Source organism: Sceloporus occidentalis, unplaced genomic scaffold (genome assembly GCF_023333645.1).
Source record: "Sceloporus occidentalis isolate IW3139 unplaced genomic scaffold, rSceOcc1.0.p SCAF_6, whole genome shotgun sequence".
In the NCBI taxonomy this organism is placed as follows: Eukaryota; Metazoa; Chordata; class Lepidosauria; order Squamata; family Phrynosomatidae; genus Sceloporus; species Sceloporus occidentalis.
In genome coordinates, this window is record NW_028316986.1 from 101,204,344 (window position 1) to 101,230,609 (window position 26,266).

Below are 26,266 nucleotides of genomic sequence, written 5' to 3' on the forward strand. Positions count from 1 at the left end.
GTACTTTTGCCATGGAAGTGTCAGGATTGCAACAGCTGCAACCAGCAGCTGAGTAGTGGACAACTTGTTGAATCATCTGATTTCCTTCTGCCAACAGCTTTTCAGGAGCTGCAGCTGGCTACATGGCAGCTGGGAGCTATGCGGGTTGATTCCAGGCAAACAAGGGTTAAAAAAGGCCAGAAAATGAGCCCACCCCATTGCTAGGCAACAGGCTGCAGAACTGGCCAAAGACAGACAAACTGAGACAGTTTTACTGTTCCAGAAAGCTTGCCTGTCCAGTAGGGTGTAGCAGAAACATCATTCGAAGAATTGCGAATCCTGGAAACTGAAGACAGATAGGCAAAGGTCAAGGAGTCCAGGTAGACAGCAAAGGAGGAAAACCAAGGTGCAGATCACACAGGTAAGGGACAATGAAACACACATGTTGTTTCTGGGGCTGGACTATCACCGATCCCTCCTTCAAAAAGTTGGAACCAGCTTGTTCTCATTCATGTCTTCCTCCTGCATGGCCTGACATGCTTCTGGTGTGCTTGCTTTTGCATGTCCCCTTTCAGGTTCCATTTCATCTGGAGGCGCTGACTCCTGGCCTATGGCAACTAGTCTTTCATCATTCACAAGTAATATTCAAGACGTTTCAGCTATATGAGAATAGAGAATATTCTTTGTTATTCATTTCCAGGTTGCTTCCTTACCATCACAAAGCCTTGTACAGATGAAAAGCAGAGCAGTGAGACTTTTACATAATATTCTGTGAATACTAGAACATCTTAAAGTGCTCCAGGAGATGAATCTGTGCAGAAATACGGATCTTTTTCTCCACCAAAGCAATCTTTCTGTGTAGAAAAAAAAATTCACAGAAAAGCACACATATTTATGCACTGAATACACGCCTTATAACCCTTGGGTGTTTTTTAACATAAGCCTGCTCTAACCACCAGAGTTTCAACTTTTGTATTGAACAAAAACACTATCATATAGTGGCACACTGAAAATGAAAATAAAATGCTAAATAGAAGTCAACAATGGAAACAACTGATTAACCTTAATAGGTGCGTAGGAGAGGGAATTTCAGGAGATCGTGTCAATTTTTATTTGTCAAGTTTTCAATAGTTTAATTGCATTTTAAACATTTCTATGCTATGATATTTGTTTTACCTGTGTTAAGCTGCCTTGAATACCCAACTATGAAAAAGATAAGACATAAACATAATATAACAATTGTCACATCACCAGGTAACACTAGCAGCCTTACATTGTGGGTGCTAATTGCTAACCAACCTCCCAGCCTCAAATAGTTGCCTACACCAGTATAGAATAGAGCGAAAGCAGAGTTTGCTGCACAGTTCTGTTCTCCTTTCCCCACCTGGTACCAAAAGTGTCTCTGGACAAATGCAGAGATTAAACCATATGTGAACCAGAAGCAAAAAGCAGTGGGTTATTATGCATTGTCTGTGTAAATGTATCAGTTTAACTAATTTAAAAATGGAGGCTTCGTCTCAAAGAAGATTTCAGAATGGTGTACAGTGTGCCCTTTGTTTATGTGGAGGATCCGTTCCGGACTCCCCCGCATAAAAAAATAATGCGTATGCTCAAGCCCCATTTAAACGAATGGGGCTCGTGCATGTAGAGGTGCGGTGACTTGTGTGCACCATAGGTGCAACCCCATTCATCCCTATGGGACACGCCACTCCTTCCTCCCTGCGCAAATTTCAGTGTATGCCGAAAGCTGCGTAAAGTGCGCCCGGGTATGACATGGGTGCATTGTACTTAAAGATCCAAGATTTTATGCAATAAAAACAACAGAATTTCAGAAAGGCTATTGGCTGATCTGAAGCTTTCATGGATTGCTTTATTGACTGAGCATTCAATTTGAACCACATTATCTATAGAAATAAAAATGTAAATGTTCGTTTGTTCAAAATTTTAAATCTCCGAAAGTTCTTCACTGATTACTTTGAAATTTTGAAACAATGTTGCATTTGAATACACACATGTTTTTATATACCTACTATGTTTTTATATACCTACTATTATACGGTTGTCACACCTGTGACAGGTAAAAATATGCTTTTTTTAAAAAACAGCGCCATCTGTTGTACATAAAAGCAACACATGCTATACTAAATATTTTACGTTTTCATTTCAATGTTTCTGATTTAGGATCCATTTACAATTTCCAAATTTCCAATTTTACGATTCCATTTCAATTTTTTCAGGAATGCTTGCCCATAGGGAGACATTGGGGGATGCTTGCCCATAGGGAAATACTGGGGGATGCATGCCCATAAGGAGATGCTGGGGAATGCTTGCCTATAGTGAGACATTGGGGAATGCTTGCCCTTAGGGAGACATAGGGGAATGCTTGCCCGTAGGGAGACATAGGGGAATGCTTGCCCATAGGGAGACATTGGGGAATGCTTGCTTATAGGGAGACATTGGGGGATGCTTGCCCATAAGGAGACATTGGGGGATGCTTACCCATAGGGAGACATTGGGAAATGCTTGCCCATAGGGAGACATTGGGGGATGCTTGCCCATAAGGAGACACTGCGGAATGCTTGCCCATAGTGAGACATTGGGGAATGCTTGCCCTTAGGGAGACATAGGGGAATGCTTGTCCATAGGGAGACATAGGTGGATGTTTGGCCATAGGGAGACAGCGGGGAATGCTTGCCTATAGAGAGACATTGGGGAATGCTTGCCCATAGGGAGACATTGGGGAAACGTGCACTTTCTCTTTTCTTTCTTTTACATTTAACTGGACTGAGCTACAGCAACATATGCCTGGGTACTGCTAGTACTAAATATAAGTAAACAGAGGCCCAATACAAATGGGCACCTTGTGGCGGCCCTGGGACAAAACTAGGGCTCGGGAGCGTGTTGCGGCCGCACGCTCCTGAGTCCTAGTTCGTCTGGTCAGCACTGTTGTTACGTAGTGCTATCCACATGGCGTGTGTAGCGACGACGTGATGCATGCACTGCATCCAAACAGTGTGGCACGTCAGTGATGTCACCGCAATGTCCAGGGCACAAATGGTGCCTTGGCGGCATCACAGCAAGGAGCTCCATTTCGGAGCTCCTTTTTACTGTGGATCGCTGTCGCGGCTGTGCAATTGCTGCAGTGATGATCTGGAGGAGGAAAGGACGGCCTCTCCTAGTCTGTACCGGGCCAGAGTTAATGTAACTAGAGAAGCTTTGAAAACAAAAAGTGCAAGCACTGAGTAGTTGTTTGGAAGTATCCAGTTCTCCATTCTCTTCATTTTTTCCCTACTTTCTAACTCTTGACTTTCCCTGCTTACTGTTCTCTTTTTGTTACTAAACAGGAGCTAGACTGTATATGAGTAGCAAGTTATGTAATGATTTACTAGGGGTCAGCCTTTCATTTAAGTATTTGGATGCTTTACAGAAAGATAAATTACCCAAGAATCTGTTGTGTAACAGGCTTTTTAAAAGGGCTACAAGATCTGCCTTGGCAATTAAACTGAAATAGCCCAAGCAGCAGCAGCAACATAACCTTGTCAACTCTAGTAATGTCAGAAGGTAAGTTCTGCATAAAGTAGTTTCGTGAATCAAATATATGCAAATCTAGTTTTTGTGGCAGTGGCTGCAAGCAGAAGCATTCCAATGTATTGGATGAATGGAAATTCATGTCATATGAAATACTATTTTTTCTTTCTGGTGTCAGAACAAGTATACTTTGTGCTCCTTTAAGGAAAAACATGATATGAGTGTACAATAAATATTGAAATTAATGGTGTGCATGCTTTACTTACAGGACATGTACAGGCTATGAATATGTACGTACTTAAGCTGTTGGTCTGAACACTGGTCCATCGCTATTCACATTTTAACATTCAAGATGTATACACTATATGAAGGATGAAAATAATATTCACTATTATACATTTCCAGGTCAGAAAATGCTTCCTGTCAGTTGGAAAGCCCTGGTAAGATGATTAACAGGGCAGTGAGACTATTACATAGTATTGTGCTAGTATTCAAACATCTTGAAGTGCTCCAAGAAACAAATCTGTGCAGAATAAAAAAAAAAATTGTTAACAAAAGGAATCTTTTTGTGCAGTTTTTTTTTTTTTGGCACAGGAAAGCATCTATATTCATGCTCAAAATAATCTCATAACACTTGAATAGATAGAGGCTGAGGTATTTTGGACACATCATGAGAAGGCATAACTCACTTGAAAACACAATAATGCTAGGTAAGATAGAAGGCAGCAGGAAAAGAGGAAGACTGCAATATGGGTGGATATATTCAATAAAGGAGACCACCATCCTCAATCTGCAAGACATAAACAGGGCAGTTGAAGACAGGATGTCTTGCAGGTGTCTCATTGATAAGATTACCACATGTTGAGGTTGGTTTGAAGGCCGTTAACACAGAGACAATGTGTAGGTGAAGTGCATTAGAGATGAATCCAGGCCCAGTGGTTTCCAGACCAGCAAATGCCCATATACATGATATTGATACTGATATCTTTGCTGTTACCAATGAATCTTCCAAATAGGCTAATGCTTACCATTGGTTGTTGTAGTAGTAGTAGTAGTAGTTGTTGTTATTGTGTGCCTTCAAGTCATTTATGGAGTAATTTATGGTGACTCTAAAGCAAGTCTATCATGGGATTTTCTTGGTAAAATTTGTTCAGAGGAGGTATGCCATTGCCTCCTCCTGATGCTGAGAGCATGTGACTTGCTCAAAGTCACCCACTGGGTTTCATGACTGACAGGGAATCAAACGCTGGTCTCCAGAGTTGTAGTCTAACACTTAAACCACTATGCCACTTACTGTTGGGGAAATATCAAAACCTGTAAGGAAACAGGTGTGTTGTAATTTCATGTAGGTATTGTACTTGACTACGGTATACCTTGTGCCATCATACAAGGATGCAAGAAAAATTGTTTAAATTTAACTAAGCCGAGAAGGCCTTTAAATTATACAGAACTACAACCACTATCTTATGTATATGTTCATGTAAAGTTACCTGACAGGTGATTCTTGTGCAGATATGTGGCCTTTAATTTTATCCCCCAAAATGCTACAGAAGCACAATGAGCTCTTGCCACAGTGACATATGCCTTGCCTAGCAAAGGCTTATATTCTCCCTGGTCACCATCATACAAAAAAGATACACCTCTCTTAAAGATTTCACTGCTAGGTTTCAGAGTCATGTAAACATTTTAAATCAAGTAGAGGTAGGCGGGATACAGACCGCCATATAGTACGTCTTCTATACGTACTAGGGTTAGGAAGGGGCGGTGCTTCCGCACCGCCCTAACCCTAGTACGTATAGAATACGTACAACATGGCGGTGCCCCTTCCACATGGGGGCCGCCATGTTTACGTATCGGACGCTGAGCGTCCGTACGTGTCGCGGCGCCTATGACGTCGCGAGTCCGCGCCAGGCGCCTCGCGACGTCATAAAGGCGCCGCAAAAAGAAGCTCCGAAATGGAGCTTCTTTTTTGCTCCGCGCGGGAGCCGCGCGGTTTGGCTGCTGCAGCTCCCTCGCGGAGCAAATGGCGCCGTCGGGAGACCGCCGCAAAGCGGCGGTCTGTATCCTGCCGTAATCTCTTTATCCTTACTAAGAGTGCCAGCCTTGGCAGTAGGAAATGGAATCACCATAAACAGGCTTGCTTGTGCAGCAGTAAAAGGTTTCAATCTCATCTCTCAAGCTTTAGATTAAATTAATCAACAAATAGCTCAAATCCAAGTAGCAACCCTAGAAAATTAAGCTGTCATGGATTATTATCCATGACAGAATCATGGATGCTCAGAATTTAAAAAAATATGTTGCTTCAATCTCTCTAATTCCCAGTTGATTGAGCCTAGGATAGATGGCTTACATACCAACATGTTAAATACCAAGGAAGACAACAACAATCCCTTTTCCTGGGTCACTTGAGGATGGGGACAGTTAAGTTATTACTGTTTGGGTTCCTGTGCTTTATTGTTGTTTCCTTAATCCTCTGTTGTTATATCCAATGCTCTCCACTAATAATCTCTGACCTGGCAAAACTGTGTGTAACGGAAAAATCCTGAAATAGACCCAAGATATGCTTTGGATGCCCTAGAGCACATAGCTATTAGAGACCATGAGGTCTGTGGCTTCAACAGGCCACTGTGATGCTGCTTGGTTCCCAGGTGCATCAAGAAAGGATTGTTGGCATAAAATGTATTTTTAGGCCCTCCCTTGATGGATATCTAAAAGGCTACTTATATTTGTAACTATATAACCTGCAAACCCCCCCAGAGTTGTTGCAGATTCTGTGAAACTGCTAATTGCTGAAACTGCAAATACTGTGTATCCAGGGTTATAAAATAATAAAACCATAAAATACAGTTAGAGTCACCTCACCCAGTCCTGAGAGAAAAAAATGACAAGTTTATTGCTGCATTCTGTGTCAGCCAAGAAGAACCTGTTCCAGAAACTGTTGCTATGAATGTTCTCTGGTTCCCCCTCCTGCTCTGGCTCCAGCTGGATAGGAACCCTTGAGACCACTTTTTTTATGTAATTAACTTGCCCTCACCATCCATTGATTTGATTAGTCCCCCTTTAGCAACACAATGGGGCATTGCAGGAATTCCACTGGCACTTCCCTTGCAGAGACAGTTCCTCTTTCACAATTCTGGGAAAGAGCAAGGCCGAGCCAAGGCATGTGAAAAGGAGTGTGAGAGAGATAGAGTACTTTTAAAGAAAGAGGCTTTATTCTAAATAATCTTAATAACATCATATCTTTTTACATGGAGAAACATCTTTTCCTCCAGGCACATATTAGAAATTACAAGGTTCAGATCAGATCAGATCACTTCAGACAAATCAGGAGAAATAACAAAACAAAACAAAACAGAAAAAAGAAAAAGAAAAGAAAAGAAAAAGACTTGACATGACTAAGGAGATTCTCGCCTGGTCATTTTTGTCTGAGCCATGCAAGGGACAGGATTGGGCTGAAATGGAGAAAAATGGGTATTATCGCACAGTAAATTGCTGCTGCACTGCCTCCTGACCATCGCCTACTGTACCACCAAAATCAGCCGGCAGAGCATGCCTGGGGGACAGGCGATAGTCAGGCAGCAGTGCAGCAGTAATTTACTGAACGATAACACCTGTTGTTCCCCATTTCATCCCAATCCCGTTCTGTGCATGGCTCAGACAAAAAATAATTAGGAGAATGTATTAGATATGCCATAATCTCCTATCTAATACATTATCCTAATTCTACTCATAGATCAGGTAGGATTTGTATTCTTTGATGTTCATGGGATAGCTGGGAGCCTGACTTCTATCAGCCTTCCCAAATCAGAGTTCCCCTTGCTTTAGGTGTTCCTTTGTTAGAAGCTCCTTCTTAGTAGTGCCTCTCAAGCTTTTAAAGCCTCTCTAAGAAGCATCTTGAAGGTTTGCGCTTCTGCTCAACTAGTCATATCATTGGGCATTTGCTATCTCATCACCTCTGTAATGTAACTGAGCCTCTTCAACACACTTAATCCTTTGTTACCCAGGAAGAAGGCTTTGATAACGGGAATGGCTCCAGTTTATCACAGCTGCATAAACAGGAAAAAACAAAACTTTGCTCTCTGTACTTTGTAATTGCTTGCTTGCTTGAGCTAAAAGCCCTATAAATGTGTGATGCTTTCAAATAAAGTTATCCATCCTGGCCACTATGAGTTCCTAGTTGAATTGGACGATGTGGTGGTTGGGACTGGTTTCTTTGGCCAAAACATGTACACATGCTCATATTCTCTCTCTCTCTCTCTCTCTCTCTCAAAGTCTCTGTGATTTTCCTATCAAGGTTCAGGGCTCAATCCAGCTCCATGTCCTATTCAGGGGGATACAGTAGAGCTAATATTTTAGTTCATCTGAACAATTCCTTATAGATATTTTCTCCCCAAAGGGAAACTTTCTGTGAAGAACCCCCCCCCCCTTTTTTTTTTTGCATTAAAAACATCTATAGCTCTACATGTAATACTCCCCCTGAAACACTTGAAGATGTCTGAATATGAATCTACTCTAATTGGGACGAATCACCAGGTTTTCAGATTTTGTATCCAACAAGAATACTATTATGAAATACTTGAAAATAGAATAAAATGCTAATTAAAGTCAAAACATTTGCTGATAGACTTCACCTAGGAAGATAATTATAAAATTCACATCCATAATAGATTAGATTCAGATGGAGTCTCACAAAGTCACACATCCACTTAGAGTCTCAGACTTGTCAGCTACTTGAGAGCCCTGTGCTAGAATCAGGGTCCCCTGAAGCTGTTTTTTAAGGTGCTGGGCTCAACATTGGTGAGAAGATTGTTATTAATTTTGCATATTTGTTTGTATTTGCAAGGTGTGGACAAATTATTTTTCCATACATTATCACTGTATCCAATAAAAATCCAATACATGGTTGGATTCAGTGCTAATTGATAACACAGGCTGCTCACAGAATTTTCCATGAGGCACAAAACCAAATCCTTATTGTCACATCCCAGGGGCCGTGATCCTTATTGACACACTCCAGAAGCCCCGTAATGCTACCTATTACCCAAAATACATAAATAGGGCAAACCTGCATGACCTATATCTCCAGCATTGGAACACTTACAGTTAATGCCTCCAAATATATGGACAATATCCTTAAACCATATACCACCAACACCCCAGATATGTGAAGGACACCATGGACCTCCTACAGAAGATACAATCTATCCACAACCTTCTAGGAAATACCATCTTAGCCACTATGGATGTGGAATTCCTGTACACCAACATCCCACACAAAGATGGACTACAAGCCATCAGGAACATCATTCCAGATGGGAATCTGTCCGACCTAGCCACTAAGGTCTGCCAGTTTGTTCTCACACCCAATTACTTCACCTTTGATAACAACATATACCTTCAAGTTAATGGCACTACCATGGGCACACACATGACACCACAATATGCCAATATCTTCATGGACAACCTAGAACAATAATTCCTTAATACTTGCACTCAGAAACTGCTCTTCTACCTGAGGTACACTGATGATATCTTCATACTTTGGACTTATGGAAAAGACTCACCTAAGACATTTCACCAGAGTTTCCATCCCACCATCATATTCAGCCTGGAACCATCTATTGAACAAGTTCACTTTCTGGACACCACAATACAGCTACACAGTATAGCTACAAAGTGGACAAATAAGCACCACACTATATTGGAAACCCACAGACTGCTACATGTGCTTACATGTTTCCAGCTTATACCCTTAACACACCACTAGATCCATAGGTACAGCCAAGCCCTCTGATACAATCACATCTGCTCAGACCCACAAGACAGGGATGCCAAACTCAAGGGATTACAGCAAGCATTCCTCAAACTACAGTACCCACCACATCAAATAAAAACAAAAAACAAAAAACAAGGCAAGGTGTGTATCCAGGACTGATCTATTATAGAACAAATCGAAGAGGGTAAATGACAGAACCCCACTAGTGGTCATATACAGCTCCCAACTGGGACCACTCAGGCTCATTATCAATTAACTATAACCCATTCTGGACAATAATGCCACTCTTTCAAGAGCTCTTGATGGCAGACCTTTACTTGCCTACAGACAGCCTCCAAACCTCAAACAGATATTCACCTACAGGACAGCACGCGAAACAGATGGTGACACAGTACAGCCTTGCCACAAACCCAGATGCCAAGTCTGTCCACACATTTATCCAGGAAATGTCAACACAAGACCTAATGGTATCACCCACATTATTCAGGTGGACTTCATATGCTCATTCTCCAATGTGATCTATGCTATACTGTGTCAGCAATGCCCTTATTGGGCAAACAGGTCAGTCCTTGTGCCAGAGAGTAAATGAACATAAATCAGACATTAGGAACAAGAATACACAAAAACTGGTGGCAGAACATTTCAATCTCCCTGGGCATTGCATCTCAGAACTCAGAACAGCAGTCACTGAACAAAACCCCCCACAAAGGTAGTGCCATATGAAGAGTCCTAATGAAAGCACCCTTGTTTATTATGAGGCAGGAAACTCTTGAACTTCAATACTCAGAACAGTCAACGATAATGGTGAGCGATTATAGAAGATACAGTCTTAAAAGCTAATGGACTATTTCTCTAGTTACTGATTTTAGATTATTTAGGGGACTGTATATATGGAATTTTCTCCCATATTTCCAGTTTCAAGCAGCTTTCTTTACCTTGTAGGTTGTAGAAAGAAAATTTTTAAGAGGTGGTTCTCTGTCAGGGATAATGATGCTTTATTTGTATTGCCATGATTTACTGATTAAGGCCCCAAACACATGGGCCAAATGACATGGATTCCAGCTACATTTGGGGCGTAGCGTTCAGCTGATGCACATCCTGAATGCGGCTGGAAGCCATGCTGACACCACGATGTTTATCACACTATACCCTTAAAGTGCCACAATTCCAGTTTGACTCCTCTAGCTGCCTCCTGTTGCATTCTGGGATTGGCAGTTTTAAGGAGGGGTATTTAGAATTCTCAGGCAGAGAAGTTATAAATAAATACCCCTCATTAAAACTGCCAATCCCAGAATGCAACAGGAGGCAGCTAGAGGAGTCAAACTGGAATTGTAGCACTTTAAGGGTATAGTGTGATAAACATCCAAATCATCCAGGAAGAACCAGGCCAAGAAAGAGCAGATAAAACCCACTGCTTCTGGCAGGCCGGTTCAGGACCATGGTGGTTGCCCAGTTTGGGGCTGGACATGTGTGACTGCTGCAGCCCCGGTGTAATTGGTGGCAGCACAGCTGTGCACTGCTCTTTCAAGCTTGTCTGTTTGGGGCCTATATTTTCTTATGTTACTGTTTTGTTTCTCATTCTACCCAACTAGTTGAAAGAACTATTGTCCTTTTTTGTATTATATTCTCAGCAACACTACGAATGGAGCCATCAGACCTGTTCAAATACAAAGGATGCTATTTTGTCCGAGAGATGACTACACCAGAATATATTGAAACACTGGAGGATTTTGAAATCAGAGATAGTGATGTATTTCTGGTCACTTTTCCAAAATCAGGTAGGACTCGAAATGTTTTACTCAGAAATAATGTTTTTTTCTTATACTAGCTGAACAGAGGGAGAACTTTAATGGATTAATCAGGGTTTAGGGAGTGGAGGAAAGATGTACAGGACAGAATGGTATTGTGAGGAGGGAGATAGCTGAGAAAACACTGATGGAAGAGGGATTCTTGGAGCATATGGAAATTAATGCAATTTTTAGGGAGTTGCTATTTATGTAATTGCTTATGACTGGAAGAGAATACCACAAACAAAACAAAGCAAATCTGGCAGAGACATTTAGGCATAAAAAGAACATGAAGGTTCACCAAAATACATATTTGAAGCAATTAGAAAAGGAAACAGACAAGTTTAGAAGTCTGAGGTATAAACCGATTATTGCTGGGAGTCACTAGATAAAAATACAAATATTCTCTTTGATAATTTCAGTTTTGATGAAACCTAAAGGGAAATAAATTCCTGTCTAATCCCTTCTTTACTAATTCACGAAGGAAGAGGGTCCCAAACTCTCAGATATACACAGTAAGGACTTCAGGCATTGGACCCACATTTTTTGTTACTCAAACTGTTTCCAAAAATGTTAACAAAAGCATTTTCTCATTTCTTGCTTCATCTGAGAAATGTTCAAGCATCCAGTTATCTATGGCCTGAGACAGATGGGCGGGAAGCACCGTCCTTGGGCCAGTTTTAGGGTTCTGGAGCATGCAGTATCCGCACACTCCAGAATCGTAAAACGTATGGATGGTGCCATCTTAATGTGCTGTCCATACGTGGTGCACATCCATGACGCAAGCACGGTGCCACGTCCACAGCTCAGGGCACCACGCTTGCGTTGTGGATGCATCACAGTGCACCAATGATGACGTCTTCCCTGCACACCAAAAGAACCTACTTTTAGCGGGTTCTTTTTGGAGTGAAGGGAGCCTGCGCCATTTGGGTGCTGCAGGCTCCCTCTGGAGGGAAAATGGGTGCCTCCAGCCTGCCTGCTGAAGAGCCCCTATATTTCCCTTGTAGAAGTGAAGTCCAATCCACACTGCAGAAATAATCCCATTTGACACCTCTTTAATTGCTCTGGCTCAGTGCTAGGGAATTCTGGGAACGGTAGTTTTGTGAGACATTTAGCCTTATCTGTCAGAAAGCTCTGGTGCCACAATAAACTATAATTCCCAGAATTCCCTAACACTGAGCCAGGGCAGTTAAAGCAGTGTCAAACTGTATTATTTCTGCAGTGTGGATTGGACCTCAGTCTGTACAGTTGCACTTAATGCTCATTATGGAGAACAAAGGTTTAACCTTTCTCAGACATTTGAAGCAACATACAACATTTATTTATTTATTTATTGCATTTATATCCCATCTTTCTCTCAAAATGGGACCAAATGCAATTTACAATAGTTTTAAACATGGATTATAAAAGTTAAAAGTGAATTAAATAACAGTATTATTAAAACCATGGCTAAAACAATTAAAAACACTTAAAACATATAATGGGCCCTTGGAATCCATGGAGGTTTCATTCCAAGAACCTCTGCAGATACCCAAATCAATGGATGCTCAAGTCCCATTAAATACAAAGGCATCCTTTACATAAAATAATAATAATAATAATTTGTATTCCGCTTTTTCACAAAGGAATCAAAGCGTATTCCAACAGTATAATTAAAACATCAAACAATTAAAAATTACAATTGAAAAAACCCAAACTCCCAACCCTCCCCCAATCATAAAAACAGTGATCAACCCATAAAAAGAGATTAAACATCTAAATTTAAAACTGTCCAATAGGAATACACTAAAATTTTGGGCAGATTAGTGCAAGAAATGAGGGTGGGGCTGGGGCTGGGGCTGGTATCAATCAATTCTGATATCAGAACAATAGAGGTATCATTGGGGGGGGGAGGCAAGTCTAATGGATCTAACCTAGTCTGGAAACATCTGCCAGAAGAGATCTGTCTTAATAGCCTTTTTAAAGGCTTCCAAGGTGGTAATATGGCGGATCTCATCTGGGAGGTCATTCCAGAGCCTGGGGGCAGCTGATGAGAAGGTCCTCTGGGTCACCACTGAAAGTCTGGTCTTCTTAGCTTGTCGCAGATTCTCCCCAGAGGACCGAAGTGAGCAGGATGAATTGTATGGAAGTAGGCACTCCTGCAAGTAGGCAGGACTCAAGCCATGTAGGGCTTTAAAGGTTAGAACTAACACTTTGTACCTTCCCCAGAAAGTGATAGGCAGCTAGTGGGAGAGATTTTAGAACGGGTGTAATATGGGTAGTTATGGATGTGCCCATGACCAACCTGGCTGCCATATTTTGTACCAATTGAAGTTTCTGAACTTGGCACGAGGGTAGCCCCCTGTAGAGCATGTTACAGAAGTCGAGTTGAGAGGTTACTAGCACATGTATTACTGTTTCAAGGTCTCCCTGCTCCAGGAAGGGGCGCAGCTGGCATATCAGCCGAAGCTGATAGCAAGTGCTCCTGATCGTCCATCTAAGCTGTCAGCTGAAGAGACGAGTCGAGGAGCACCCCCAAACTATGGACAGAGTCCTTCAGGGGAAGTGTGACCACATCCAGAACTGGCTGGCATAACTCCATTCCCGGATTAGGGGTCCCTATTACAAGTACCTCCGTCTTACTTGGGTTCAATTTGAGTTTGTTTTCCTTCATCCAGTCCATTACCCCATTAAGACAGGCATTCAGAGGAGAGATACCATCCTTAGTCATTACATCAGTCTGAGACATAGAGAAATATATTTGGGTGTCATCAGCATACTGATAACACCCTGCCCCATGTCTCCGGATGATCTCGCCCAGCGGCTTCATGTAAATGTTGAACAGCATTGGGAACAGAATTGTGCCTTGAGGAATGCCTGACTTGAGCTTCCTCTTGGCTGAACAACTGTCCCCAAGCGACACCATCTGGAATCTGCCTGAGAGGTAGGACCGTGCCCCCAATACCCAACTCTCCCAGATGTTCCAGAAGGATACCATGGTCAATGGTATTGAAGGTCGCTGAGAGGTCCAAGAGCACCAGCAGGGTCACACTTCCCCTGCTGATGCCCAGACGGAGATCATCAACTAAGGCGACCATGGCAAAATCAAGACGTGTTTTTGGAATTTATAATTTGTTTCATTATTTTCAAGTGGTGCATGGTTGAATCTGTGGATAAAAAATTCATGGATATAGAGAGCCAACCGCATTTCCAATGTAATTTCATTTAAAGCTTAAAGATATAAAAATACAGCACACCACATGACTCACACATACTACAACTCCATCTTCATCTGTCAATAGAAAGAGAGGAGGAAGGGAGGGGGCCAAGTAGATGTCATGTGGAAAGGAGTTCCAGAACTTGGGGGCAGCCACAGAGAAGGCTCTTTCACTAGTCCTCACCAACTGTGCCAACAAGTGTGGTGGAGCTGCAAGAAAGCCATCCTCTACAGATCTTAACACTTGTGCTGGCTTACATGAGGAGATAAAATCTTTCAGATAGTCTGGGTCCAAGCTGTATAGGGCTTTAAAGTCAAAACCAGCACTTCGAATTCTGCTCAGAAATGGACCAGTAGCTGTATTCCAGAAATCAACCACAGCTTTGACAGAATCACCTGTCAAGGCAAGAGAAAACTCCCCCACAGCCATTAGGAATCTATTTCGATGCATAAGGCTCCTAAAGCAGACCCTCTTAATTGGCCTCCCACACTTACAGAGGCTCTGAGTTCCAGTGAATCTAATACCCACAAGGTAGTGGGTCCATGTTGAGCAGTGTGATAAATGGTACACCAACAGAATCCCTATTCTGCCTCCAAGCCCCTCAGACCTTGCCTGCTGCTCCACAGAAACCCCAGGTGGACAAAACTGGGAGAGGTTAACTCCTTTACCCTCATCCAGCCAGATCTCTATGATACAAGCCTGATCAGCATGCTCATCCAAGATCAAATCCTGGATCAAATTTGTTTTTCCATTTATCAACTTGGCCTTAAGCTGCAACAGTTTCAGTCCAGGGGAACTGCTGCCAATCAGCACTCTGTGGTTCTCCCCTCTCCTTTGAGATAGCTCTATCTCTCCATTCCATATCTCCAGCTACCTATTAATGTTGTAGTGGCTGCTACACTTCCCATGCTCTTTGAATACTTTCTCTCTAAGTGCTAGTAGGGTAGTGTAGAGGGCAAAGCTACTATAAAAATGGGAGGAAACCCTCCTCTCCACTTCCTAACAGAGTAACTGGCCCTCACCCCTCCACTGAAGCACTAAAGGAGTAACACCAAAAAGGATGACCCTGCTGTTAGTTGGTCCACCACCCAGGCAGCCCCTTATATGCCTTTCAGAGAAGGGAGCAGGTGAAGTCAGTGCTGGTTTACCAGCTGCTGAACAGCACCTAGAGAACTCAGAGTCAGCTCTTGCAAGTAGATGGTCTTTATCAGCAGGTGGTAGGCAGGCAGGCAAGCAAGTAAGTAAGTGACAATTCTTGACAAAGGGAGGCCACAACAGGATGATGGAACAGCTGCAGACCTCTTCTCTCCGGAGTAATGGTAGTGCAACTTTTCCATGGTGTGCTGACTCTTTCACAACTACAAACCATCACAAAACCCTAATGTATGAACACTACTGATCAACAGCAAACAGGCACACAATGTACAAGGCAGAAATTACACACACGGGGAAAAAACCAGAAAAAACATTATGGACAATCAATTAATTTAAATTTGGTGAAATTCCTAAAGAGATACATCATAAAATATTCATAGAACAGTTCTTAACAATCAGTTTGCTGAACTGATTATAGTGAAACAATATTACTGAAATCCACCACAAGTCCTTTTTTTTTTTAATCTATTAAAAGAAATGCTGGAACAAAAATCAAAGGCAAATGTGTACATCAGTGCTGCAGCAGTAATTCAAATTTGTAGAGTCATAGGACTTGTAGTCATAAAGTCATAAGTCATAGGACAGAAGACCATGGGAATTTATAGTCTCCGTTTCAGCTTTAAGATTTCTTCAGTTACCTTGAAATGAAAATAACAAGTTTAATGCTGTAAAAAGGCATTTTTGCCACCACAAACCCTAATAATGCAGAAGTAAATAATACTGTAGGTTATATACTTATAATGCACAGTCAAGCACAGGCATCTATTCTGCATCTGTTATGTGCTGGCTGCTTTGTAGAAATGGCAAAAAGGAAAGTTATTTTATAAATAGATGGGAAAACCATCTTAACTGTGCTTGGGGCCTGAAAAGATAATGACAGCCAATTGGTTTTCAAAAGGATAATCCCAAACCCTGAACTTCCTGTATCTTCATGTACATTGATCCGATTCAGCCAGTTACCTATGAATCCTTTCTTATACCTTCCTTGTTTTCTCCCCAGCATTTCAATGTAAAGACATGACCTTTTCATTGTTACCTTGAAAGTAAAAACCACCTTGATGCTCAGGAATGCACTAAATTAGGCTGTTCCTATTCACACAGGCACCATATGGACTCAAAATATTTTGAGCCTGATATATCATGAAGGTCATAGAAAGGGGACTGAAGACACTGACCTGATAGACAGAGTTCCATGGCTGGAGTACAAAATTCGCGAAAGAGATTACATCAATCGTCCATCACCTCGTCTCTTTGCCAGCCATATGCCCTATTTTGCAGTGCCAAAAGGATTAAAAAATGGAAGAGGAAAGGTAAGGCCTGATACTGCTATAATTTAATTTACTTAATTTGTTGTTGTAACAGAGAAGGAGAATGCTAGGGCCATGATTCACTTGTCATGGCCAGCCAAGATCAGCTCTCGGAGGATGAGGAGGAGGATGAGCCTCCTCCAGAGCAAGGGCTGATTGAGGCAACGCCAGGTGCTGTTCCTGCCCTGCCAGGTCCCAGCTGTGATCCTCCAGCCCCAGAGGAGGAGATTCAACCAGGTCCTAGTGCCGAAGAGAGGCCTTCTATGGTACCACTGCCTAGTGGGGACTCTGGGGACGAAGCTTGCATGCAGGTGCCTTCTTTCAAAGAGAGAAGAGCCGAGAGTGCTTGCAGGCGCAGATCACAGAGAATTGCCGAGAGGCAATTAGCCAACCAGCCTCAGGTGGCACGAGGGAGAGTTTCCCTTACTTAAGTGGGAGAGAGACTAATGCTGGTTGCTAGAGTTTATTGCATGATCTCTCGACGTGATTGCTGCTAGCACTAGCTCCTAGTATCTGGATTCTTTGTTACCTTGACCTTGGACCGGACTTCGTTATCTCTTGGCTGTTTGACCTTGGACTGTTTGACCAACGTTGTTTCTCGGTATCCTGACTTCGGCTTGACTCTCGGAACGTTTGGACTTCTGGAATTCTGAACTCGGCTTGTTTTTTCGGACTGCTCTCAGACTGATTCCTTGCAAGGTCTGCTTTACTTTCACTTCCACTGTGCTAAGGCTCTGTTATCGGCTACTGTCAAGTGTCTGCTGGCAGCATTCCCGGACATCACTGTAAAGAATCTACAGGATATTTAGATATTGGAGTGAGAAGGATAAAAGAGCCTGGGACTTGTCCACATGGCCAAAAAGATCCATCCTCACCCACTCCCATTCTGGCATCTTTCTGTTTGGATGATGCATGGCAAACCCCCTAGTTCTGATGTGTGCCGTCTGGATTATGTCCAGTATGTTCTGTACCAGAACCGTGGATTAACATGTTTAAAAATAATTTTAAAAACTTACCTGTTGCTCTGGATCTTCTGGGAAGATCAGGAGCCCTCCATTTCTGTGCTCCAGTGACTGTCTGCACAGGTGTCTTACTGAGCCATCTGGCATGTCAACCACAGATCACTCAGTCTGAGATCAGAATGAAGTGCCCAGTATGTGATTGTCACTGGGTACCTCATACTGAACTCAGATGCAAGTGATACATCAGGGACATAACCAGGATTTTGGGAAGGGGAGGGGCTCCAGACTAAGTGCCACCATTATAATGGGGCTTGGACATGGCGGTGTGGTGGCACGCACCATTCATTGTGTCTAATGGAAGGGGGGGTCTGCACCCCATGGACCTCCCCCTCCTTGGCTATGTCCCTGGATACATGATGGCAGAGGACACAGTGAGCAGCCCAGAAGATCATCTATGCAAACAGCCACTGTGCCATGGAAATGGAGGGCCAGGTAATAGGGAGAAATTGAGCAGTTGGAAGGCCAGGATACTCTGAGCTGCCCCTTGAGTATCTTCAGAAAAAGCCTGAGATACAAAGGTATTCTGAGAATGAGAAACTGCAGCAAACACTCTGCTCAATCATCTACAGAACGTTAATGATCAGAAGTTTAAATGAGTGAAGCATCTATACCATTTTCCATTGTAAAAGTTCCTGACATATATAATGTAAAAGTTATGATGGGACAACTGGAAAATTTTTAAGAGGAGATGCATCTGTTGAAATAATGCCTTCTTACATTCACGTACCTCCCTTCAGAGGTTGATTCCAAGGTCACATAATTTGATGCTGCTGTTGATGTTTTATCCTGCCTTTTCCCCAGGTAAAAGCTCAAGGCAGCTTACAAAAGCCAAAATAACTGCAGCTAAAAATTACATTGTACAAAAGTAAAATATGATTATACTGTCACTAACATTAAAACTGTTTTAAAGCATAACCTTAAAAAGAAAACAACAAATGGATAATACAACACATTATACAGGGCCCTTTCCCCCCTTAAACAACCAGTCTTCAAAGCCCTCCTGAAACAACAACAAAAAGTCTCAACCTGCTTTATTGTATGGAGGCAAAATTCTAAGACAATAAAGTTTCAAATGTTTTTTTCTTCCTCTAAGGCTGCATCCACACTGCAGAAATAATCCAGTTTGACACCACCTTAACTGCCATAGCTCAATGCTATGGGATTCTGGGAACTGTAGTTTGTTGCAGCACCAGAACACTTTGATGGAAAAGATAAATGTCTCACAAAAACTATAGTTCCTAGAATTCCACAGCATTTGGCCATGGTAGTTATTGTCTTAAGTTATAATACTTAGTTAATATTTCCCTCCTTCAGCAGCTCAAAGACCTTTGAAATTCACTGGGCTCTTTTATATATACAGATGTTTCATAATGCAGGGGCAAAAATTCAAAGAATGAGACACCCCCATTATTAGGACCATGATTCACAACCTTAAAGATGAACAAAATTCATATTAAATGAGAAGATAGAGAAAGTCACATTCCTACATTTGAGTGATCAGAAAATTTTACCTCACTAGAGATTTTTAACATCATTGTTTCTGCAGATTATTTATGTGGCCAGGAACCCAAAGGATGTCTTGGTTTCCTACTATCATTTTTCCAAATTTTCTGTCAAACTTGAAGAAGTAGAAGACTTTAACGTTGTTATGGAGAGGTTTTTGGCTGGTAATGGTAAGCATTAATAGTTTTAGAGTAGACAGTAATTTTACCTCTATATTACTCATATTGTTTGCCCCCAAAACAATATTTTGCCTCTACATTACTCATATTGTTTGCACCAAAATTGAATATTTATTTATTTATGGGATTTATATCCCACCTTTCTCCCAACATGGGATTCAAAGCAGCTTACAATAATTTAAAAGCCAAATGTTGAAATGTGGAGTGAGGAGTAATTTCATAATGCGACACATCCAGAGCATATAACAAAGAGTGGATAACTTATTGAGCAGGGTAAAAAGCTAACTTGATTTACTGGACATGGAAGGAAAGAGAGAAAGAAGAAAAGCTATGGGAATAATATAATGTTTCTAAGCATGGCGTCCAGTCCTGGAGACATAATAAGGTGGACTTCCAGAGACCTTTTCATTTTGTATGTCTCCCACCCTGAAGTGAACTGGAAGCTGACTCACAAAAGCATGTCATAGGCACATCTGAGTAGGATGTACTCATGAATATTCTCAATATACTTCTGGTTAATTATTTATCAGTTAACCATATTCGGCTTCCCTTTTTATTATGTTAAAATAAAAAGTACTGCTACTGTACTTTGAACATATTGTGGGATGGCATGACTTATTGTAAAAGACAGTACTGCTTGCTAAAGTTAGTGGTGGTAGGAAAAGAGGAGGGACTTGTTACAGGTAGACAGACCCAGTCAAGGAAGACACAGCCCTGAGTTTGCTATATCTTAGCAGAGATTTTAAACTAGGGAGTCTTGGAGGCCCAGAAGCCAGACAGTTTTTCTGCTCTGACTTCATTGGGCTCCTCCTTAAGGAGCAGGCAAGAAATTGAATCCTTAACATTTGAGTGGAGGTCCATGTGGCTACAGCCCTTGCACAGAACTAAAGCATCCTGACATCTGTCTAAGACTAGATAGGCACTGGAATTCAGCTGGAACTTTACTGGGCACGTGAATGCAATGTACAATACCAAAATCTGTGTTTAACGATTCTAACATTTATTCTTATCTCTTATAAGTATTAGGTAATTTATGGCTAGACCATATAGAAGGCTGGGCTGCTCAGAGGAACAACTTGAGTATTCTCTTCCTTATGTATGAAGAAATGAAGAAGGTAAAGAACAGAACAGCTTGCCCACTTGGTGTTAAAAAGCCATGCAAGCCTACCCAGATTTGTGAGGGAGTCCAGGGCTAGGGACAGGATAGGAATTTGAAATTGATCTAGAGAATGGAGGGCTTATATAGATGTTAAATACCAATATATTGAAACCTAATGTCATTGTTGCCTCCCCCTTTCAACAACTCTTCCTTGTCTACCGTTACCTGGGGAAGAAGTAACTTTACTGTAGAAGAATTACAACAGATCTTTCCTTTGTCCATAGTGTCTTTTGACTTGATTGCTTTATAGTCACTTAAATTCTATGTTGAGGAGAGGAGCTCAGAGGTGAAAATTCAAGAGATACAGTGGGCCCTTGCTTTATGCGGGGGATCCATTCCTGATCCCCCACCAGGTGTAATGCAAAAAATGTGTATGCTTGAGCCCCATTATATCCAATGGGGCTTGTGCTTGCTGCACGGCTGTGCACATGCCCCACGGCCGCACACACCATTCGCGAGCCCCACTGGATATAATGGGGCTCATGCTTGCCGTGCACATGCACCAGGCATTCGCCCATTTCCTGGGCGGCTTCAGCATATGCTGAAAGCTGCCTATAAGGAGCCTGCATATGGCGTGGGCTCACTGTATTCTGTCCAAAGGTTCAGGAAGATTAAATGAGATCTTTGAGATTACAAAGCTTTCAAAACTTTCAGATATTTTTGTCTATGATTGTTTTTCAACATCTCAAAGTGGCTGAAAAAAACAATCAGTAAAACAGCAATGTAATAAAATTATAGACTACTGAAGCAATATAACATTAAATAACATAAAAGTAGCTGCAACTAAAGGTATTCTCAATCACTACCTTAACAGTAGATTGGTATATAAAATCAGACTAGCATATAAGATTTTTCATTTGTTTTAAATTTCTCATCTGACTGTTCTTACTGTCCAGCTAACCTGTGAAATTAGTAGGCTATGGTGATCCTTAGTTATGCATGGTGTCACAGCTAAGCCATGTCTCCTCTTAGGATCTGAGAAGCTCTGTATTGAAAATATGCAACTTCCTAGGCAAGAAACTGACTGAAGAAGAGTTGGATGATGTTGTTGATAAGGCTTCATTTGGCAAAATGAGTGTGGATCGTAGAACTAATTATACCACCCTGCCCCCTAACTTTGTAGATTTCAACAAAGGACGTTTTCTGCGCAAAGGTAAGTTATTGGTAGCTAGTTTGGTGGATCCACAACCTGTTTTTCTTTTAATTTTCAGGCTTTAATCAACATGATTTTATTGTGCAGAATAATAATAATAATAATAATAATAATAATAATAATAATATATTTATATTTTGCCTTTTCCTAGAGAAATCAAGGCGGATTACAACAGAAACGATAATAAAACAATTAACAATATTACAATATAGAATAAAAATACAAAATATAAGCAATAGTCACATTATACTGTCCCCATACAACCCCCACCATTACATAATAATAAAACACAATAACAGTTACAATAGTTAAATCATTCAAACAGTTTAAACAATCAAAATGAAATAGGACAGATAATAATAATAATAATACGTTTTATTTATAGACCGCTATTCCGCAATGATCATAGCGGTGTACAGTAAAAATTGAATACAATACAAATACAAGGTGACAAAGGAGGGAGAAGTCTCGTCCTTCAGGCAGTCCCTGATGTTGCTGGGTCTGCCTGATCGCTCCCTCTGAGGCCGAGATGACAGTTGAGGAGGGAGGGGCCTCTTCCTTCAGGCAGTCCCCGATGTTGCTGGGTCTGCCTGATCGCTCCCTCTGAGGCCGAGATGACAGTTGAGGAGGGAGGGGCCTCTTCCTTCAGGCAGTCCCCGATGTTGCTGGGTCTGCCTGATGGCTCCCTCTGAGGCCGAGATGACAGTTGAGGAGGGAGGGGCCTCTTCCTTCAGGCAGTCCCCGATGTTGCTGGGTCTGCCTGATGGCTCCCTCTGAGGCCGAGATGACAGTTGAGGAGGGTGGGGCCTCTTCCTTCAGGCAGTCCCCGATGTTGCTGAGTCTGCCTGATGGCTCCCTCTGAGGCCGAGATGACAGTTGAGGAGGGTGGGGCCTCTTCCTTCAGGCAGTCCCTGATGTTGCTGAGTCTGCCTGATCGCTAAGGGCAGATGTGGCTGTCCTTTTTTATTATACTCCTCTCACCCAATCACCGCCCAGATGACGTATCTCTCCTCTGAGACCCCCATAAAATAAAGGAGAAAGCAGCCTCCCGACTCCTCTGCCACCACTGTCTCTGGCCCAGGTTGAGGAAAGGCTCAGCATCCTTGGAGCTAGCAGCCAGGTGTTAAAGGCTCCTCTGCACCCACTCAGCTGTGCTGGAGAGTTGTAGACTGGCAAGGTAGATTTTAAAGGCTCCTCTGCACCCACTCAGCTGTCTTGGCCAGTAAACAAACAAACAACCAGACGTGGTTAGAAAGCCTACTTCTGGTATTGAAAAAAGAGCATTTACACAAAATATGGGAGCTCTGAAAACTGTTCAAAAAGCAAATTGACACTCCAATAGGCTTCCAAAATGGGCAATTCACTCTCCTTTTTCTGACCAGAAAAGAAAAGCTAGGCTGGGGGATATGAACAAACCACTAATGTTACTGTGTGAGAGTAACTGGACAAGTCACATTAACCACACTGCAATCAAGGACAAGAAAACATTAATTTTGGGTCCTATGTCTTTTGCATGAGGAGTTCTGGAATTCATAAGCTTCAGGAAATCCCAGGAACTCCTGCTATGGTTCCCTGGGAGGTTGTAATTTTTCTGTTTCATCTCACAATGGACATAGGACAGTAGGTAGTTGCAGAGTAGTGGCATATCAAATAGCACCACTTCCCCACAGTAAGCATTATGGCTTTGGACCGGTTAACCCATCCCACTCATGGATAATGGATGCTAATCATCACTTTCATCTCAATTTCTTTCTGAATGCTGTACCAGGTACTGTTGGAGACTGGAAAAACACAATGACAGTTGCACAGAGTGAAAGGTTTGACAGTGTTTTTAAGGAGAGGATGGAAAAGCTGCCCTTCAAGTTCTACTGGGATATCAGTGAATTTTGAAATACGATCAACAAGACTGCCTCTTTTGCTTCATACAAATTTTTTTCTTTGGTGCAGCAACAAATTTGTTCCAACTTATTTTTCAACCAGTTTGCATGTTTGGTGGGTAAATGGACAGTTTTAACAGAATCCTCATAATGCCCAGATTCTGAATGCCTTTCTCAGAATATAAACATTTTTGAAGTGAACAGGTTTGATATTGACTCATAAGGAGGTGTGGGAGAATTTTAAGACCTACATTTTGTATGATGCATACTTTTATGTTTTTATAGTTTATAATAATATATTTTAATGTTGTTGTATTTTTAAATTGTATTGTTTTAAATCTGCTGTTTGCCACCTATATTGGGAGAAAGGCAGAATATAAGATAACAACAACAACAATAATAATTCATGTACAAAATTTGCTATTTTTTGTTTGGTCAGAGACAAAATACAGAACATTGCAATGTTCAGAGAATTACAAAGGATATCAGGATAATTTTGAACTGGATCATATCTTATGAAAAAGTGAACTACAGGAATTGCTAGTAACAGAATCATATTGGAAGAGACCACAAGGATCATTGAGTTCAGCTCCCTTTCATGCATGAAAACACAATTAAAGTACTCCTGACAGATGGTCTTCCAGCCTCTTTAGAAACCTTGAAAAAACAGTCAGTACCAAATTAAACAGGGATAGATTGAATTTAAATACTATATTTTTGTGATACTCAGAGCATTGCAAGTGGAAGAGAATGACATAGGATGAAAAAGCAATTGCTTTATGGATACTGTATTGATTAAAAAATGCTAATTAGATAAATACTATGACAAAAGGCTGCATCCACACTGCAGTATTAATCCAGTTTGACACCACTTTAACTGCCATGGCTCCATGCTATGATGTCTAAGGAATTGTTGTTTATTGTGGTACGAGAGCTCTTTGACATAGAAAGCTAAATATCACACAAAACTACAATTTCCAGAATTCCATAGCACTGAGCCTTGGCAGTTAAAGTAGTGTCAAAGTGCAGTGCAGATGCAGCCAAAGTGAGCTTTCTTCATAATCAATAAGGATAAGCCAATACCAACTTAAAAGAGAAAGGGATTATGTCATGAACACATTCAATCCATACTGCTTCAAAACAGAGATGACAAAAAACAAACAAACCCAACCCTTCTTAGAATAGGCCTTTTGTAGCACTACATCACCCTAATTCTGAAACAGAAGGACTAAATATATTAAAACATTTTATTATTACACTGACATATCCCCTTCTTCTCCAAAGTATTCTCTTCATGCCCTTAGAAATTTTACTCCTAGGACTAACTGGAACTTTTGAAACTCGATTTTTAGCAGGAATGGAGAAGCAGCAGAAGTAATCTTGTTAAATAAAAAAGTGAACTTCATAAGTGATTCAAACAGGGGAGCCTTACATGTGCCAATGCATTCGATGCAATGAGTACTTTGCTTTTAAGAGAATAAAGCATCTTACATATTGTTTCATGTTACATATGTTCTGAGCTGTTGAAATCATACTGTACTATATTGAGTTTAAAATTTCACACTTATAAAAAGCAACTAATTAAAAAGTTATAGGATGAATGCAGATTCAAATCTTTTAAAAAATATATAAACTTATTTCAGATAATATAAAATTAAAACACAGGACATTTATACTGTTAATACATTCCTTTCACTTACAACAAAGTACTTTCTCTCTAACAACAAAACGTAATCAGCTAACAAATTAACATTTTGACAACTACTACAAATACAATAATAATATAAACATCACACATTAATTCCCTTATGTAAAATTTATTAGAATTATATAATTGTCTATAGATTTGAATATAATCTATTACTGTATTGAAATTTGTAACAGTCTTTTTCCTTACATTTTTACCTTAATGTATGAATTTATCAAGATATTTCCAAAATAAAGATACTTACATCTATTTTCACCTTTATGTGTTTTTATGTGAATATATATGAACATATATTTATATGTAAATTTAAAATCTCATATCTGTTTTATTCCTATTTTTATCCTATTTCAACTATCTTTCCCTCTTCAGTGGTAAATATAACTTTATCCCAATCGTCTACACACACACACACACACACACACACACATATATATATATATATATAGAGAGAGAGAGAGAGAGAGTTTTGATTTTGTAAACTTCTAGACAGTTTGTCAATTTCTATTTTGTTCAGTACTTTCAATAACTAATCCTCTACTCCTGGTACTTCCTCTTGTTTCCATTTGTGAGCATAGACCACATGTGCAGTTGACAATATAAAAAGTTCTTCCTCCCTCCCCACCCCTCAATTGTTCATCTATTATGTTTAACAGTAATATTTCAGGTTTGAATATTTAATCTTCTTGTAACATTACCTTTATTATATGATGTACTTGAGACCGAATGAAAAATAAGCTGGGAAACTCCAAGGCAGAAAATGGGCATCATTGCACCAGCATATAAACAGCCCGGTATCATAATGTAATGGATGTAATTACAACATATACTAGCCAGATTATCCAAAAATGGGGCATGGGGTGATGCAGGATGAAGGGGTCATTTAATTGTTTGTCAATGTATCATTCGGTGCACAGATACACTGTACAATCAGTGTAT

The 26,266-nt window shown here is 41.0% G+C and overlaps 1 protein-coding gene across 2 annotated transcripts; it reads left to right on the forward strand.

Annotated features, from left to right (window-relative positions):
* Positions 1-25,406, forward strand: LOC149311183 (amine sulfotransferase-like). Of its 2 annotated transcripts, none has more exons than XM_089530529.1 (7): positions 1-400; positions 10,915-11,061; positions 16,524-16,732; positions 19,298-19,424; positions 20,454-20,548; positions 21,565-21,745; positions 23,514-25,406. In XM_089530529.1, exons 2-7 carry the CDS (start codon positions 10,926-10,928, stop codon positions 23,633-23,635), a joined length of 870 nt encoding a protein of 289 aa, XP_089386655.1. In that variant the 5' UTR covers positions 1-400; positions 10,915-10,925; the 3' UTR covers positions 23,636-25,406. The 2 variants fall into 2 exon arrangements, with proteins under 2 accessions (XP_089386655.1, XP_089386654.1); XM_089530528.1 differs by lacking the exon at positions 1-400 and adding an exon at positions 3,495-3,540.
* Positions 25,407-26,266: the final 860 nt, after the last annotated feature.